This window comes from Aquila chrysaetos, chromosome 17, assembly GCF_900496995.4.
Source record: "Aquila chrysaetos chrysaetos chromosome 17, bAquChr1.4, whole genome shotgun sequence".
NCBI lineage: Eukaryota > Metazoa > Chordata > Aves > Accipitriformes > Accipitridae > Aquila > Aquila chrysaetos.
This window is the reverse complement of record NC_044020.1, coordinates 24618670-24636585: the sequence shown is the minus strand read 5'-3', so window position 1 is coordinate 24636585 and position 17916 is coordinate 24618670. Positions and strand designations below refer to the sequence as shown.

Below are 17916 nucleotides of genomic sequence, written 5' to 3'. Positions count from 1 at the left end.
GTAGTAGTACCTATCCCCTATGACTCGCTTTCCTTCTTGAATCAAGCTGCTGTGGAGGATCATTTACAGCAAAGGAAGAGTTAAACAAGCTGGAAGAGGCCAAGCACTATTGAGTTGGCAGCACTGCAGACTGTCAGCAGATGTTTTGTGGGGCATTTAGGTAGCAGCCCAGCCTGAATAGGAAGAAGAGTCAGGAAAAGAATGGATGCTGAAGACTTGGGGACAATGAAATTAGTGCAAGTTGACTTGGAGCATGTGGTTAATCAGTTTGTTTATTTAATGTATTTGATCAGGTTGTCATGATGTATGAAGCATCTGACCGCTATCTGTGGTAGACATCAAAACATGAACTTTGAAAAATCTCATTTTCTTGTTAAGACTTTATAAATGCTTGTGTCTTTAACAGAAAGGTGGTTCACTGAGCCATGAATATTTCCTTCAGAATTTGACAGAGAATGGTTGGTAGAGCACTGTACGAAGAGAATCCTGAACCACATGGTCTGCAGCTCCTAGTCTAAAAAAAGAGCATACTGACAGTCTTGGTGCACATCACCATTTCCAGTGTAAGTTGTGGAGAAAGGATATAAAGCACATCGCAGTAATCTACAGGATGAGGAACTGAGTTTCTCCTCTGATATATGTGTGCCTGTGTTTCCTAATGAAATGAGTCAGACCTGAGACTTTTCCATTTCGGGGTCAGATCCATGAAGATTACCCTAAGATGATGAGACATACGTTCTTTATTTACAATGTCGCTGTATTCATCCTTTGATACAATATAGAGTATGTTGGTTCCTTTCTCCTAGTTCTTTTCCTTTCGGTGTTAAAAACCTGGAAAAGAACACCTGTCAGCTTCCTCTAACTCAGAAGAGCCCTTGGGGTCTCATCACTCTTAGTTGAAATTTTTAGTGATAGTTAAACTGTGCTAGATTCAGCCCCATGATGAATTAAGAAAGTACAATTTGATGATAAAAGTCAGCTTGTTCAAATTTACAAGTGCATCATGCAGTGGGCACATCTCCAGAGTTTGTATCACTTTACATATAAGCATAGAACTGCCTTTAAAAACAAATTATACCTGATTTTTCTAGCTAAAATAGAAGGAGGTTTTGTGTTATTTCAACTGATTAAATAACCCCACTCCTTTAAAATGTTCTCATCCTGTGTCAGTCCCTCTTCTATTACATATAAATTAGCACACAAGGTCAATCAAATAATATAAACAAGGGGATTTTTAACTTCAGTTTTCTAAGCTACAGTGCTGATCAGTGTGGGCTGAAGTATAATTTCAGGTCTTTTCCTCTGAAACCAACCCGCTCAACTGTAATGAGGTATTCATGTGGCCTTACAACCTTATCACTGCAGTCTTTGAATATTGCATGAATCTTACTAGTTTTAAAATAATTTACTGCCACATAGACGTGAAAATCAGTTCTATTTTTTATTGTTTCCTTTTATAACATTTACACTTGTCTGGGAAATAGAAACTTCTTACAGCAAGTGAAGAAAGTGAGAAACTCTGAGAGGTCGACAAGTTTAAAAGAGGAAGGACAATCCTGGTTACTGTTGAAAATGTTTGCTTTGCTAAGCAAACTTCCTGAGTAAGGTAAGGCAAGGAAATACCTTGCTACCTTGTTGATCTAGTTGCTTGACTTATATTCAGGAGGAGCAATTTTACAAATAGAGCATACAGGATGAGGAAACAGAAAAGGGGGTTTTATTATAAAGGTAATTTACAGAGATTTCAAAACATTTGATGTATTCCTGTGCAACATACATTAAATGACTGTCCCTATTTTAAAAAGCTAATGACGTAAATGATAAATACAAGTAGGCAAGGAAAAGCAAGTCAAGGTGGACAACACAGACTGGTGCTAATTGCAAAGGCATGAGCAAATGTTAGCTACATTTGTGTTTTTCTTGGCCAATAACAGAATGGATTTGTCAATGCACTGCAGAGCAAGTAACGTTACAAAAGCAGTTGAAGTCTGAGGGTGCTTCTTGTTACCACAAGTGAGAAGTGGGGTAAAACTAAAGCATAAAGATTGAATGATCAGTTGTTTGGGCATGAGTTTATGGAATTCAGTAGTTTTGGGGACTTGGGTACTTTTTGGCGTTTTTCTTTGAAGGAGTAAAGAGTGCTGGCTAAAATTGTTTTGTCTCAATATTAGGGATAAATGAGGAAAAAAGGTAAATCTAGAACTTGGAGAAAAAACTGATAGTTTTTATAGAAACAATGAGATCTGAGGCAATTAAAGGATGATTAGGGTTAAATGATTTTATGATACTATAAAACTTTGGTCGGTTTTACTGATTACACTTATACTCGATTTTCTCAGGTTAGTTCAAAGTCAGGGGAGAGGGTACGTACAGCTGCAGTGAATCTGCTCTCTTAAGTTAGGGAAAGTGTATACTGTTTGTTAGGCATTAGTCTGGGTCGGATTTTGAACCAAAATGTGCTTGAACACCTCTGAGCATGCAGTGGGAGCTATGAGTGTGTACTTCTTACCTAAAGAGACAGGGGAATTGTGTTTCATCTGTCAAGAATTAAATTACAACTGAAAGATTCTGAAACCATCAGTGAAAAAATTATATTTGGTTTTGTAAAAGAAATAAGTTGGTATATATGATTAATTTTGAAAAAAGCTATTTGTTCCAAAACAAGGATGGTGACAGTATTTTACAAATCACCTTTGACAGTAGTATATTTTATGAATTGTCTCGACATTGCTCTTCTTCTCCTTATCGGCTTATACTGACCTCTTCTATTGCTGCAACGCCCTGCTGTGAAAGCAACAGTACAACAGCAAAGGAAGATGAGAGAAGAGCAAAAAACAACAGGAATCAACCAGACACCCAAAGCTGCAGCTTCCCAAGCAGGTGCCTCATTATCCGAAGTATAATTCCTACCACTGTAGCCTTTGGTTTCATTTAAGTGTTGCTTACTGCTGTTCAGACGAGGAGGAGTGGGCATGTGGGATAATACCTCGGCAGACTTTGATATCAAAGTTGAGTGTGCAGCCTTCTTGTCTGAGCTGGTGGTTGACATAGTGCTTACTGAAGTTGTGCATGTCCTCTTAGCAAAATGATCATCTGGTGGAAAAGTTTCTGCCCTGGAATAAGTAGTAACCTCATGTTTTTGGACTGTCAGGCTTGTGCTGGAGGTGTAAGTGTTTGCTGATAAGCTGTGGCTGGTGGTAGAAGAGGGAGCTTGGAGCAGAAGAGAGCTCGACGTGGCATTATGATGCTGGCATCTTTCCCACTCGGTGGACTTTGTGCTGTTTTGACTTTCATATTTACTCGGTGTGAAGTGAGTATTTGGCTCTTTGGATGTCAGTTTCTCAAAAATAAGAAGATCTGGATCAATCCCTATTAAATCATAAACAATGTTAGTTTATGCGATAAAAGCTCATCTGCGCACCCACGAAAGGAGCACATGGAGACAACGGCAGGTCAGGGAGCCCAAATAATACCCATCAACACCTTTTGGACTGGGGGTGTCACTGCCTAGGGTTATGGGACACTTCATGGGATGCAAGGGAAGTGCATTTAGGGATTGCACAGGACTTACTATGGGATGCTTAGAGAAGGAACCAAAGGTGAGGAAAGGGAGGGATCTAGGCTACTGGGGAGTAGGGGAGTCCTGACAAACTGGGGGGTGGGGGGGGGTGAGTGACAGCCTGCACCAGCAACTGGAGGGGGGCTGCACCCTCGGGGGCTCGGACATCCGGGTGACAGCAACTGGGGAGACTGGGGTCCAGGCTGGGCAGACTGAGTATCTGAGCCCAGCCGGGGGGATTCACGTTGTACATATGTGTGTCTATATATTTTCACTAGCAGATCTCCGTCCTGTGCAGCCAGAAGCAGCAGGATGAGGCTCTTGGTGCTACCCGTGTTCGTATGTGTGCTTTATGCATTTGTCTGGGTTACCTGTGTGGCTGGTTGTGTATACATGCATACTTGTGGTAGGTATGTGTGCTCTTTGTGCATGTACCTCATGGGAATACACTTTCAGCCTTGCTACTGGTTGGACCTGGGGACATGGAGCAGTGGCAGCTTCGCCTCTCAGTCTGTCAGATCTGGCATGGTATTTTCCCCAAGCATAGTATCGATTAGGTGCTCAGAGCATGGCTCTTGAGAGCAGGATGTATCTTCAAGGTCCTTTCTCATGTACTGAATGGAAGAAAGGGGGGAAGTATTCTCAGAAGTAGGGACATTAATGAATAAGGAAAGAAGTCTTATGCTTTTTTAGCATTGCATGTTACTTCAGAAGATCTTCCAGCACAGCAACTGACCTAGTATAATTTTAATGCTTCCTATAGTTGCTATGTTTTCAGCCTTTGTAAGTGAAATGTTTAATTACCTGTTGTGATGTTGTACAAAATGACATTGATTCTAGCCTTTAATATGCAGCTTTCCAATGCTGGGCAAGACATGTGCAGGCAATTCATATTCTCATGAACGGCTCCATGGTAGAACACTGCTAGATTGCAGGAAACTACAAGACAAAAAGAATAAAGTTGAGCTTATCAGCATAATGACCATTGCATTTTTCATGTTATTATATTATTTAACATCAGAAGATCATTAATACTGGGCAGCTCCATAGTACTTTAAATCTGTGGTTCTCTGATTATCATGTAAACTAATTAAGTATCCAGTCAGAAAAGCAGAACTACTTATAATTATATTCTTATTTTGCATCTGGAGAAAAGGAATCGAATAGCCATCTGAATTCTAAATGTATCTGATTAAATAAAATTATATGCTTTATCTTGTAGTCCCCCTACCAGTTTCCTGCCTTCATGTCTCTCATGCAGTGAGTGGACCATTTCCAAAAGTAAAGCTATCAAGGAAGACAGCTTTAAAGTGTTTTCTTTTGTGTAATATACCTGTCTGCTTGAAACTGGACTGCAACCACTCATTTCACCCAGACTATTAAAAAACATCCTGAACTACAATAAGTAAGTGACATCCTGCCCTGCTGCCAGTTCCCATTTGTTTTCTATGTTTGCCTTTGGGCTATTGTATTTCTGTGAATAGAGCAGTTTAGACAATTCTTCATTTATGTTTGGAGGTTCAGTTTTATCTTCCCACATCAGAAATCAGGGCTAAAGTAATAATGAAAAAATGCCTGAACAACTTGTCGCTGAAACCCAATTTTCAAAAGTATATGATGTGCAAATCCTAATGTTTTAAGATTTAGATTGAAAATATATGCTAAAATACTTATGATTAGAGTCACATTATATAAAAAGCAGGAAAGATTCTTCTTTCAGAGTCTTACAGTACATCAAAATCTTAAGTCAAAATATCAAGTCAAAAGTTAATTTTATTTTATTACATCAATGTCCTTGGAATAGGATCAATGTTAGTTTTTGGTTTAGTCGTACGAAGTTTTGGGGGTTTTATTTATTTCATTTTACCTGCCTTGAATGTAGCCTCCATACCTGAACTAATACGGCTACCTGCAATTAAAAATGTATTGGCAGGACAGGGCTTTATAAATGTGTTCTATTTGTTTAGGTATTTATTCTGAACATTTTTCTCACATGTGTAAGTAATGAAAATAATTTGTAATGCTTCTGCAATGTATAACAGAAAAAGTCATGCAACTTTTTCCATTGTATGCGTAACTAAAAAAAAAAACCCTAACCTATCTACAAATGAGAAAAGAAAATACACTAAACCTGAGCTTACTATCTTTTCTGTATTATTTGTATTTTTTCATCTAGTAGCCTCAATACTGCATCATAGATTTAACACAGTAAACACACACCTTGAAAATGTTTTTTTCTGTCATAATGAACTTACCTGCCCTAAGAGAGAAGTATTTTCAAAAAATGTATACAATTAATCAAAGATAATAATCAGCAATTTTTCTTTCACTGATGTAATTTTCATGTCCTATATCTACCTCTGGTTAGGCTTCATCAGTTTCCAGTTCTATGTCATAGGAACTTGAGCTTAGAGTAGATATTTTTGAAAGGGAGACCGGTACAAAGAAGGTTATGATTATCCAAACAATAGAAGAACATAACTTGTGCGAGACAGAATGATAATCTTTTAGGGATTATAGAAAGCTCTGGCTTTATTATATACCAATTGGTTTACATTGTTCTTTAAAAGATTAGAAACATTTTATAGTGTTAGAGAAGCATATTTAGCCAGTACATAACTATTTTGATATATTTCCTGAGGACTACAGGCATTTCTGCAGGTAATATATAAAAAACATTGGCTTCTACGGATAAAGGAATTTAAAATCCAGTGACTGTTTTTAAGAAAATAATTCTGAATATAGAAATATTTCTAGGCATCAGTAAACATTTTGCATCATTTTTAGCGTAAGTTAACAGTTTAAAAGACAAAGCCCTTCAAATATTTATGTGAAATATCTATGTAGTACTTGCTTTTCTGTGATATCTTTTGTTCAAGGGTTCTTAAAGAGTCTGCAAAGACTAACAATGTGGTATTAGTGAAGTCATTGTTTGAAAAATCACGATTTTCAGATATTTCTTCACATTGATGATTTTTCTTCCAACAGAAAACTGTTCTTTGCTTGCATCACGTATAGCAGTACATAACCTTGCCTTCAGACCCAGGTATACAATGTTCTAGATTTTGTCAAAATTGTTCTTTCCTCATAGAATTTAAGACAGAAGTTGACTCTTCCCAGGAATGCAGCTGGCAGTTACATCAGTTATGTCAATGTCAAGTTGTCAAGGTCATATTTTTGCTCATAATTCAAAATTTCATCAAAATTTATATTGACTGCTTTTAATAACTGGTACCTCACTTTCATCCTCCATATCCAAAAACCTTTCAAGTCTTTTGAGTTTTGTGGTCAAATTTAGGCACCACAGACACACACTTCATGCACACTCCTAAAATATACTCCTACAGTGTACCAATGCAGTGTGATACAGAGAAAGTATGGTCTTGGGCTTAAGAAAAGCAATGATTTTTCTTATTTTTATTCTGAGTCTGAGTTTACAAGGCTAGGGAAAAGGGGTTGCCAGCTGAATAACTGCTATTACTTATTGCTCTAATTTTATTGTTCATATTAACGTTATACCTGGGTTGCACCAGAAACATGGCGTAAACACAGAACAAAAGAGTGCTCTCTCCAAGAAAATGAATATTCTTGTGTTTCAGAGAAGGACAAATTGTGTGTTCCCTCCCCTTTCCCCTCACCATGTCCTAGTCTAGTACCGTACTCCATGAAGAAGAGTCCTGTTGGAATCAGTGTCACTGTTTTTTTCTCTACAGGAGTAGATGGTGATGGATCCTGAAGAGTTATTGTTTTAATGTTGGCATTGCCCTCAAGCTTTGTAACAGAGATCTAAAATTTCAAAGCAGACTCTCAGATTTTCATGTGTTTCTAGTGTAGTCTTCTAAAAAATTCAGATTATCAGATTTCTTTCTATGGGACTGAAGGTGGGGGAACAGTTACAATGTGCCTCTGCTTTCCTGCCTCAAAAGAATACATGCATCCTTGATTTTGGTTCTTTTTTTTTTTTTTTTTTTTTTTTTTGCATTATTTCTTCTTCAAGTAAAGGAATGTTTAGATAAAAATTACCCAAAATGTTTTTCCTCAAATGTTGTGATATAAATTTTAATGTATGCCACGATCTTGGTAATAAACACTCACCATTCCTCAGAAGGCAGCAGGTTCTGCTGCACTGTTGGGGTGAGACTTCTGCATAAATCTTCAGCACCTGGGCTCCCCTCTTCTGTGATTCCCGCAGGTCAATCAAAAGACCCGGGAAGCGTCGGATCCAGCAGTTCTTGTAAAAGGTAGTGGGTGAGCAGAGAGAGTCCGACTGCACAGCCAAACACAGAACCAACAGCGCTTCGGCTACTGCCGCCAGCAGAACCATTTCTTCGACGTAATGGGCTTAATCAGCACACTTTCTCCTCCATGGATGGGTGCACTAAAGTTTGGACCAGCATTTTAAGAGACAATCTCTTGAGTGGTGAGGACACTGCCAATTCTGCCAGGGACACGGGCCAGGGGATGTTTTTTCCAAACAATTCCCATGATGCTCTTTGGGCAGCTGCTGGAAGGAAGCAGCCGTTTTAGGAGCTACATACAATTATAATAGTTATTGCTGCTGTTCTCTAGCTTGATTATTTGGAGACAGTTTTTGAAAGACAAAAGGCACAGGTAGGTTTTAGTCATTCAGAGAACTTGTTTCTTTGGTCCCCAGTTTGTGTCTCTTGTCCTTCTAAGACCAAACTAGGCAGACAGCCTTAACCTGTGGGGAATAATGGTAAACTCGGCATATTGTTTCACCTCAGCTCTGAAAGTATGCAGTACAGTCCCTTGAGAGCGGGTAGGTCTGCCACTTTGTTCAGGCACGCTATTACACTCAACACAGTAGAAACAGCTCAGTTTAGTTTCTTAACACTTTTTAAATTATCTGGCGGCTGCAAATATAGTTTCCTTCTTTACTAACAAACTGAATTATCTAATTCTGTCTGCTAGCCAGAGGTGGAAATTTGTTCCCCTTCCCTACTCTGTTTTGGTTGCAAGAATAATACAATTTTATTTGCAAAGATCTAGAAATAGATGAATATGACTGGAGAAGGCTATAACCTGCATTCATCTCTGGACCAGACAGGTAATCACAGTCCTGCCCCTGGTTAAGTTTAAGAATATTGACCAGTCTGTATGGGTTTTTCTGCTTATGTTTAAGCAGTGGAAAAGGCCTGTGAGACTTAAAGAAAGAAAACAGAGTTGGCATATAGGGAGGCAATTTTTCAAGCACCTGGTCTGAAACCTGAAACTCCCAAGTGTTTTGTTTCTTAAAAGGACCCAGTTTCATCCCTGATTCCCACTTCTGTATGCAAGATTCCCACTTCTGTATGCCTTTCATACAGAAAGGCTTTAAAATATTACAATACATGAGTTGGTTTAAACTCAATGGACTACATAGTGATGTTGAGAGAGCTAGGTAGAAATATGGTTGTCTGCTATAAAAATTGTGTGTTGAATATATAAAAATATTTTAGACTGCATTTTTTTCCTTCAAGATTAGAATCAAGGAATTTCCCCAGTTCTATATGAAGTATAGATCGGTTACATGGGGGGGCAGGTAGCCTCAAACTCATTTGAGTTCTTTAGTCATTATAGCTGGTGTTTATTTTGCAAAACAAGGCCCCCAGTTTGGAAATGAGCCAACACGTATACAACTCTGTTGCACACAGAGCTCCTTAGAAGGTAGTAAAGCTCAGAGTAGGTTAACTCCTGTTGATCCAATAGCAAGACCAAGGCATTTATTTATTCAGTGGAACTACTGTCTATAATAAGGAGGATTCCAAATAAATGTCTGCTTTTATGCAGACTGCATGTCTGTTGTGGGGAATAGGTGAATTAAATTGTAAGGAAGAGCGTAAGTGGGTAATTCTTTAAGCCTCTGTCCTGAAAACCAACTCTTGGTACTTGTGTCGTTTTATTTAGTTTTGGTGGTTTGATGTGCTTTATTTTTATTTTAATGTCTGTGAAAATCACTTCTTAAAACCTTAAATATGTTTCCATACACCTGTTAGTTTGCATTCAGTGGACTGGGATGTTTTTAGGCATTTATCTACTATTGCCACAAGCACTATTGACAGTGTATTTTTCTAAAATTTTTGTTTCAGCTTTCCAAATTTCCAAATTCAGCTTTCTGTAAGACTTGCATGCAAAAATGTTGATTCCTGATTACTTTCCTCACTCCTACTCTTCCCACATCTCCAAGAAGAGAAATCTAGAATATTCTGAATAACTCGGGGAAGCATTTAACAAGGAGATGAAACTGATACAAACCAAGTATTTATACTGGGTAAAGCTGAATGTGTCTTTAGTCCATTTAAATAAATAGAACTATTTGCATGAGCAAAAAATTAGATGTAATAGGTAGCTTTGATGGTATATGTATTTGTAGTTACATAAAGATTATGTCTGTAGATAAAGAAACTGTCTCAGTTCCTCTGGTTTTGTATGTTTGATGCCTTGCAAGGTATGTGTGTAGATTAACATGTACGTTTACTTCTTCCTTTCAGGAAAAAAAAGTAATAATAAAGGACTAGCCCTGGGACCTATTTCAGTTAGATGGACCTGAAATGCCATATGATTTCTTTGATTTCATTGGAGCTCTGTCCAGACATTAAGATAAAGTGTGAGACTGGATGTGAACGTGACAGAGCATCTAAACGTCTTTCAGACAATTCAATAAGTCTTTCTCTGGCATCATGTTCTGAATAAAGTAACAAATTCTCCAGTACCTGTTACTTCCATTGAGGCAGTCTCCAAACACAGTAAGTGAGAGTACTCACTGTGCCTAATATTTAAATATGTATTTGCAAAAATAGGCTTGGGTAACCAGCCCTGTGGTGTACAGATCTATGTGTTTTCAATGTATGTTTAATGTATATTCAATGTATATTTTGCCAATAGACACGTTGCTACTCTGAGTACCTTCATGTTTTTATTCTGTTCTGCTGCGTGCTTCAAACAAGCAGCGTTTTTTTCCTTTTCATTACTTGTCATTCTTTCTCCCTTCTCTGTTTCTGAATAAATTATAAGACCAGGAATAGCTCAGGGAAACTTTTTTATTTAATGAAATATAAAAAGATTGAAATAAATAAGGAAATGGCTGCTTTAGGCAATTTCCTTTAAAAACTGAAAAGTTCTGTCTATTAAATTTCAGAGTCTTCTGCCAGTCTCCCCATAATTTCACTTCGACTTTTCTACGGGAAATGCATATATAAAATTCAATGCTGAGGTTTTAAATCACAAACATTTTGCAAGAAGGAAATACCCGAGTCTTACCTGCAAACCAGTGACCGACTGTTCCATGTGCTCTGCAAGGAGGGATCAAGAGACTTTCACTGTTAGTAAGGAGTCTCTGGCCAGTATCAGACCAGCACTTCATGTTATTCAGTAATTCTGTTCATCGGTCTTCTCAAATTTCTTCCTGGAAAACAAAAAGGCAGTTGCCTGTTTTCTGTGAGAACATGGATGTCTTTGCAGACCTTTCACTAAAAGAGATATAAATGTATCTGCCACAAAGGAAGAGAATGATCTTTTTAACGATTTTTCTTAGAAACAGAAACAGTACCTGAAGTTTTCCACCTGGGCTGGCAGTGGTAATGGCACAATCCAAGAGCTTCCTAGCACAAAGGATTCATCATCAGGCATTAACTCTTTTTTTGCCAAAACCAAACAAAAGCAGACACTTTTTCCCTATAAAGTAACAGATATATATTGATATTTGGAATTATATTTAGCTTATATGGAATATATGGTTCTAGTACTCAGAATATGGAAAGACCAGAAAGAGGATCTATATAGTACAGGAAAGCATTCCCGAAAAGGACTAAAAATGCCAAGGCTTTGATTCTGTAGTCAGACAGCGCATCTAAAACCACACTGCACATTGGCTTTGTTCATGGGTCATCTGTTGTCCACACCGTTATTGTCCCGTCCTTCTCTGCTGAATGCCTTGAAGTCCCCTCTCAGCCCTAATGGGCGAGGACAGTCAATGCCCTGGAAGAGACCAGTGCTAACTGTGCAAAGCACTTCTTCTCTGCTACAGTTAAAGTCGAACGTGTTAGCTTAAATTGTCTCTGTTTTAGGTTGTCTGGTTAGCTTAAATCATCTCTGGTTTAGGTTGTCTGTGACAGAGCAGTTGAAAGATCACAACTACCAGCTGAGAAGCGAGACCGAAGCCTGCAGTTTCCCAGGTGAGGTATGAACCTGCCTATGTCCTCCTTTGAACATCAGTATGCTTATTTAATCAAAGGTACAGCATAATCCCCTGCAATGTCAGCCCTAATAATCTCTGCTGAAGTCACTGGAGCTCCGTGCCTGTGTTGCGCTACGTGTGAATAAATTGAATTGCCGGCCTGGCTTGAAATCGTCTTTATCTCGGTTTTCTTAGATATGTACATGGGTTTTCCTTTTATTACAGTAGTTTTAAGGTCAAAATTTTACCTAAGCTAAGTATTTTGATAATGCCAGAATATGTCACTGTTCCTCTGTAATAGTATAAAAATTATAAAAGACCAACGTAATGAATCATGAAATAATGAAATGTAAGTACTTTGAAAAAAAAAAATCAAAGCAAATGTTTCTGACATTATTGAAATACTGTGCTCACTTTTCTTCTCCTTTAAAATTTCCTTGAAATCAAAACATCCTTGCAAAATGTCTTAAGTCCAACAAAACAGCATTTTTTTGAGAGAACCGTTTTGTCAAAAACAGCTATTAGCGGTCAGATTTTGGTTTGGAGCAATATATCAAATTTTTAATGAATCTGACTTTCTCCAAGGTTTGCGACAGTTGGGTCCAAGATTCTGGTTTCAGCCCCATCCCAGCAACATGGTAAAAAGAGGTGAAATATTACAGTTTCTGTTCCTGGGACTTTATGCAAACCATTTTTTAAATCTTTGTTTCAAAGGGGCTGCCAGGCCCTGAGATTCTCTCGGAGCTTGGCTTCAGTCTAATTCTGGTAAAACCTCTGCACAAAGGCTGGAATCTGTGTGTTCAAACAAAGAGCAACAGAAGTCTTAGGCAGATTAGATTTATACAAATATAAATCTACTGGCATACATATAAACGTGAGCCGAGGTTTATGACAAAAGGCACAATGTTTAGCAAACACTAATGAATGAATGCTGATTTATGACAGACTTGAAACTAGGCAAAGGGGATGGAGTTTCAAGATTGTGATGTATTTTATACAGTGGATACTCAGTGAAAGTCTTCCATGTGGATTACCATTCATCTTACCTAGTTATTATGTACTAAAATTCAGCTCTGCCCGTCTGCACCAGGATTTAAAAATACATGCTGTTTTAAAAGCACCCAGTTTACTCTCATCTAGACAGAGCTACACAAGAAAATTCTGGCTGGGGATGCACAATGTGTTTGTGCAAACAAACGTCCCTCGCAGGAGGTTCAGCAGCAGGCAGAGCACTCCAGCAGCCTGACCCCCATTCAGGTTTTGTCGGGGAACACTTATTTCACCTGAGAGAGTTTCAAGGAAATTCCTTACTGGGTCTTTGGCATAAAAAATGGAACAGATTGAATGCCATTGTAACGATTTACACGCTCGTGCCTCCATTCTGCTGTCTGGTGACTGAACTTTCTCATGATCCAGAGAGAACGCCCGCTAGCACGCAGACTATTGGAACAGCCTTTTTGCTGCCCAGAGAGAGCTCAGTAGCACACGCGTTAGTATCAATCACTCATTAAATTTGACTAAAGCAGGGATAAGTTAACTACTGGATAATAAATAATCAGTATTCCAGAAAAATACCACTACAAGTTATTTTTTCAGTAGTGTTACAACATACAGTTGTTGCAAGGAATAAATATTAAATAGTACATCAAAAGCAGAAAAGTTAAACGGAAAATAATACGGAATAAAGTCTAAACAAATGCTATTAGAAATAGGAGTGCTTTTTTTTTTTTTGGAATAGCATTGCTAATGGCATTGGGTAAGAACTGCTTTGTTTGGCTGCAAATCTGAAAAAAGAAATTACCTTTATTTAGCAGCTCATCCTTCACAAATGATAGAGATTTCAGTTGAAATAAAATTATGCTCCAGTCAGTTCCCCTCAGAAATGCCAAGATCCTTTAGAACACTGATATTTTTAATGCTGAAATACTGCAGGATATTTCCTATGTTCCACAGAGGCTTACTTTGTATCCTGTGACAAGGAAAATACTAAACAATGGCAGCAGTTGGTGAATCCTTTCCAAAAGACTAATTCCTCTCTTGAGTAATTCCACTATTACTCAATACACAGTTCCCTGGCAGTACAGTACAATTCCCTGGCGTCTCAGAGGGAAGAATGTGGCACTTTATATTTTATATTAGATAGCATGTATATTTTAAATATCCCCTGATTCGGTTCCAGTTCACATTTTAGATTAATAAGGCTGAAAGGTATTCAATTTTCCCTTTGTTTTTTTCCCCTCTATGTGGTCCTTAGAGCAATCAGGTTGGTGTTACTGTCTGGTTCTCATGTATTATCCAGTGTCTCTGTGTTGAATCAAGACAAGGTTTGCCTAAAACAAACACAAAACCACTGCAGTCTTCCTTTAGGCACTGTACTGGTGCTTAAGGGTTTTTTCCTCCTCTACTGCAGATTTTTTGTGTGATCTGGGGTTAGACCCACAAAGACATTCAGGCTATATTTCACGTATATGTAAACCAGGTTTCCTGCCAAGAAAAGCATTTGTCATTCTGATTCCTAGTCACTGGCACTTCTGTCACCCCCACTTTGCTGTGTCTTGTGACCTTACCAGTCTGGAGACCCATCCAGCCTACCACACGAAGCCATTGAGTGGTTCACGGAGGAAAAACAAGTGGCCGTGGTTTTCTAAGTAAATCTAAGCAGTGTTAAATAGTTGAAGTGAATCTGAAGTGTAAGCAGGCTTCAGGCTTAGCACACAGAGCAGGCTTGCACCAGCCCTGTACACATCCCCTGCCAGTCAGGAAGCATGAGCCGAGTTCCACGCAAAACAGAAAGAGAGCTACTTCTGTCTAGTTATCTCTGGCTTTGCTTTTCCCCATCTTTGTAGCAATAGCTGCTCCTGACTCTCTGTGTTTCCTTGCTTTTGCTATGCTGGAAAAGTCAGAGGGCTATAGAAATGTATGCCCAGGCACAGAAAGGGTCAGAAGCTTAGGTTTTCCGTATCATGGTTGAATGGTCTATTACAATGTGGCTGCTGTATAAAAGAGCTTCTTCCATTTCCAAGTCTTTCTAAAAGAAAAGACTGATCTCTCTTCAGCCTTGGAAATAATTCAGGCATTAACTACAAGAAAATAATTCAGGCACCCAGCACAGGAAAAAGTGTCTAGACTGAATCCCAAGCAGAAATGGCCATCTCAACTCTAGAGTGAGAGACAGCCCTTATTGACGCTCTCTGGTGCCTTCCCGCTCCATTTGTTGGCACTTGAGAATCCTTTTCCTTGAGATAAATTTGTCTCTCAGGCACTGTAAAGAGAGACCTGAACTATCTAAAACAGCTTGAAGATTTTGCTCCAGAAGCCAAACTCTAAAAGCCAGGTATTGAAAAGCTGAGCATAGTTACCCTTGCCTTCCTCTCTGTGTAAACGTCTTGTTCTTCAGGGTATGTTCTTTTATCACACACTCGTTTAATATCTGCCATGATGCAAACTTGTTTTTGTCTTGTTTCACGCTTCAGCGTGTTCTTAAATAGTGATAGATGGCATTTCATATTTGTTTCAAAGATCATGCAAGTCTTTTATGGCTCTTAACTATGGATTCTGACTTAGTAGCTCTAGCACTAGAGTTCCATTTTTAACTCTGGAAAATACATTTCTTACTCTCTTAAGATCAACAAAGATGATTGCTGGTGAAACAGCAAGACCTTTTCTTTGATTCCAGTATAATAATATGTATTCTTCATCTTAGCATAAAACAGTATAGCTGTGGACTGGGAGACAGATGAAATTACCTCTACAAACACGGAACAAAAAGATAGTCCTCGCCTTGGTGCATTTGCAGTGTAAGTACTATATAAGCACACCATACAGACTGACCGACTAGCGTAGTAAAAAAACAAGGGAACTGCCCTGTCAGCATGCTCTGACTTAACGCAATTGCCCAGTCCTAAGCCTGGATAAAGCACAGATAGCTGACAATCAGCCTAGTAAAAACAATTGGTTAAGGAAACAGATTTAGGCTTTTTGCAGAAGTGGCCATTCAACAAAGAGTACTGCTGACCCCTTGTGCGTGTGACAGCTCCTAATGAAAGCTACAGAAGTCGGTGCTCTCGAAAGTTTGCTGGCAGGAAGAAAATACTTATTAGTACATGACAGAACTGATCCAGTCTATTAAAAACCTCACGGACTGTGAGGAAGACGGACTTGAAATCCTTGGCAGAGTGGCAGGTGCAGGCACATAGGCAGCAGGAAGGCACATAAGGCAACAGAAGAAATATTCCATCTATCCAGGCTGCTGTGTCAACACTCTGAGGGAACAGAACTTATTGTAACTGACTACATGGAAAAAATCACTCCCCAATTAGGAGCTAACTTACAGATACATCAAGCATGCAAGACTCCAAAACAGATGTCTAAAGATGGCAATCATACCACCGTGTTGGCAGTCATACTGTATTCCAACAGGGGAGCTTAATGGCCACGACAAACACGAGCTCTCTGTTTACCTCTGGAGTGTGAATGATTACAGTTTCTTGAAATGTCTGCCTATGGGAATTAAAGTACAAGAAGGAAATGTGGGTTGGACTCCTCCTGAAGTGGTGAGACGCTTGTTGTACGTGATGATCCTTTCAAGGCTGAACCTGAGGCAGAGAAAAAAACAGCCAGTGCTCAAACTCAAGCTTCGGCTAGGTGTGACAAACTCGAAAAGCCAAATGATGCAGTGGTTCATCAAGAACCGAAGAAAGGAAAGCGGAATTTGAAAATTAGTTAAATCTTGAGGGAGAATGAAAGAGGAACATAAAACCAACAAACAGTGGAACTCATTAGTAGGAAAGAGAAAACAAGAGGCAATAGTGACCTAGCTAGGGACTGAGGCTGCTGAAGAGAACTCTCTGGAACTGGTTGAAATCCTATATAAAAGGATTTCAGAACAGGAAATGGGCCTTTCGAAAGCAAGATGATGAAAATGTTTTGAAGTGAGGTGGAAAACAAAAATGCACAGAAATCTACCTCACCTCAACAAAAGCTTTTATAACAGTCAGTAAAAGAGAACACCTGTAACTCTGAGACTGACATTCATGTTATCTGTATGGGCTAGAGTTAAGAAGCTGAAGATCAAAACTGTGAGAGAGGATCATTTCACAGAGGAAATGCTAAAAAGCAAACAACCCTGTCTTCCTTAAAAAAAACAAAACAAAACAAAAAAACCCCAAACAGTCTAATACCACTCTGAAGAGTTTTAATAGTTGGGGGAAATGATCCCTTCTGAGTAGTGGAAATAGGGAGTTGCCTGAAAACTAAGCAATCTGCAGTAACTGGAGATGAGTCACATTACTGCTAAAGGGAAAGATTTTCTATGCTCTGCAGTACATGAGGTGAAGGAAATATCTTTATAAACATAAAAAAATATATTTTTAAAGTTTTTCTATTAAGCATCATCATATAGGAATACACAGGACGGCATACTCCTCGTCTGTTTCAGCAGGTGTGTGTTTGTTTTTTTAAAGAGAGTGTCATTACGTTTCAAGAATACAAGAAGGCAAGCAGCAAAACAGTCACTTTATCCACGCCCAGTTGTTAATTTGCTCTTTCCTTGTTTATGTTGCACGAACTCAGGGCCCTGGTACGTAGATCGCTCTTACGAATAACATTGATGTCCTATTCCAGGAACTTTTTGCTTAAATAGAAAAGAGAGAGGAGCAGAACAGGTTATGTAGTATCTTTACACGCCAAACGAGGGGCTGAGACACCGAGGGACTTATGCAGGAGGAATCGGGAAGGTCATAGCAGAGCCGTACTCGCCGTTCCTAAGCCCTACTAGACGTACAGGGTGATCCTTTTTGTCGGTTTTCTCGGCGAACGCCAGCGTGTCCGGACGCCGCGGCACCGGGCCGAGCGCAGCGCTCCCTCCTCCTCTCCGGCCATGCACCAATACACGTACACGCACCGTATTCGTGGTTTTTTTTTGTTTTTTTTTTTGTTTTTTTTTCCCTGCGTGTGCGGTTCGAGAACATTCCCCCTCTCCCGCGATGCAGAAGTACATTTACGGCGAGAGCTCAGAGCCGCCGGCCGCGGCTGCCATCGCGGCCCCGCTCAGAGCTTTGGGGGGGGGATCGCATCGCTGCCCCTTCTGCCTGTCGCTGCAGCCCGGAGCGGGGCACTCCCCCCTCGGATCGCCTCCCTCACAGGCACATGAATTTAAAAATGTCCCCCCCCCTCCCCGGCG

At 39.3% G+C, this 17916-nt stretch overlaps 1 protein-coding gene across 2 annotated transcripts; it reads right to left on the bottom strand.

Moving 5' to 3' along the window:
• Positions 1-2100: 2100 nt before the first annotated feature.
• MANSC4 (MANSC domain containing 4) lies at positions 2101-17687 on the bottom strand. Of its 2 annotated transcripts, XM_041129607.1 has the most exons (6): positions 17211-17687; positions 11109-11233; positions 10820-10964; positions 7655-7937; positions 4364-4498; positions 2101-3369 (listed from the first exon to the last, which is right to left on the bottom strand). In XM_041129607.1, exons 4-6 carry the CDS (start codon positions 7881-7883, stop codon positions 2681-2683), a joined length of 1053 nt encoding a protein of 350 aa, XP_040985541.1. In that variant the 5' UTR covers positions 7884-7937; positions 10820-10964; positions 11109-11233; positions 17211-17687; the 3' UTR covers positions 2101-2680. The 2 variants fall into 2 exon arrangements, with proteins under 2 accessions (XP_040985541.1, XP_029896793.1); XM_030040933.1 differs by lacking the exons at positions 10820-10964; positions 11109-11233; positions 17211-17687 and having other exon boundaries at positions 7655-9138.
• Between the last annotated feature and the right edge of the window lie 229 nt (positions 17688-17916).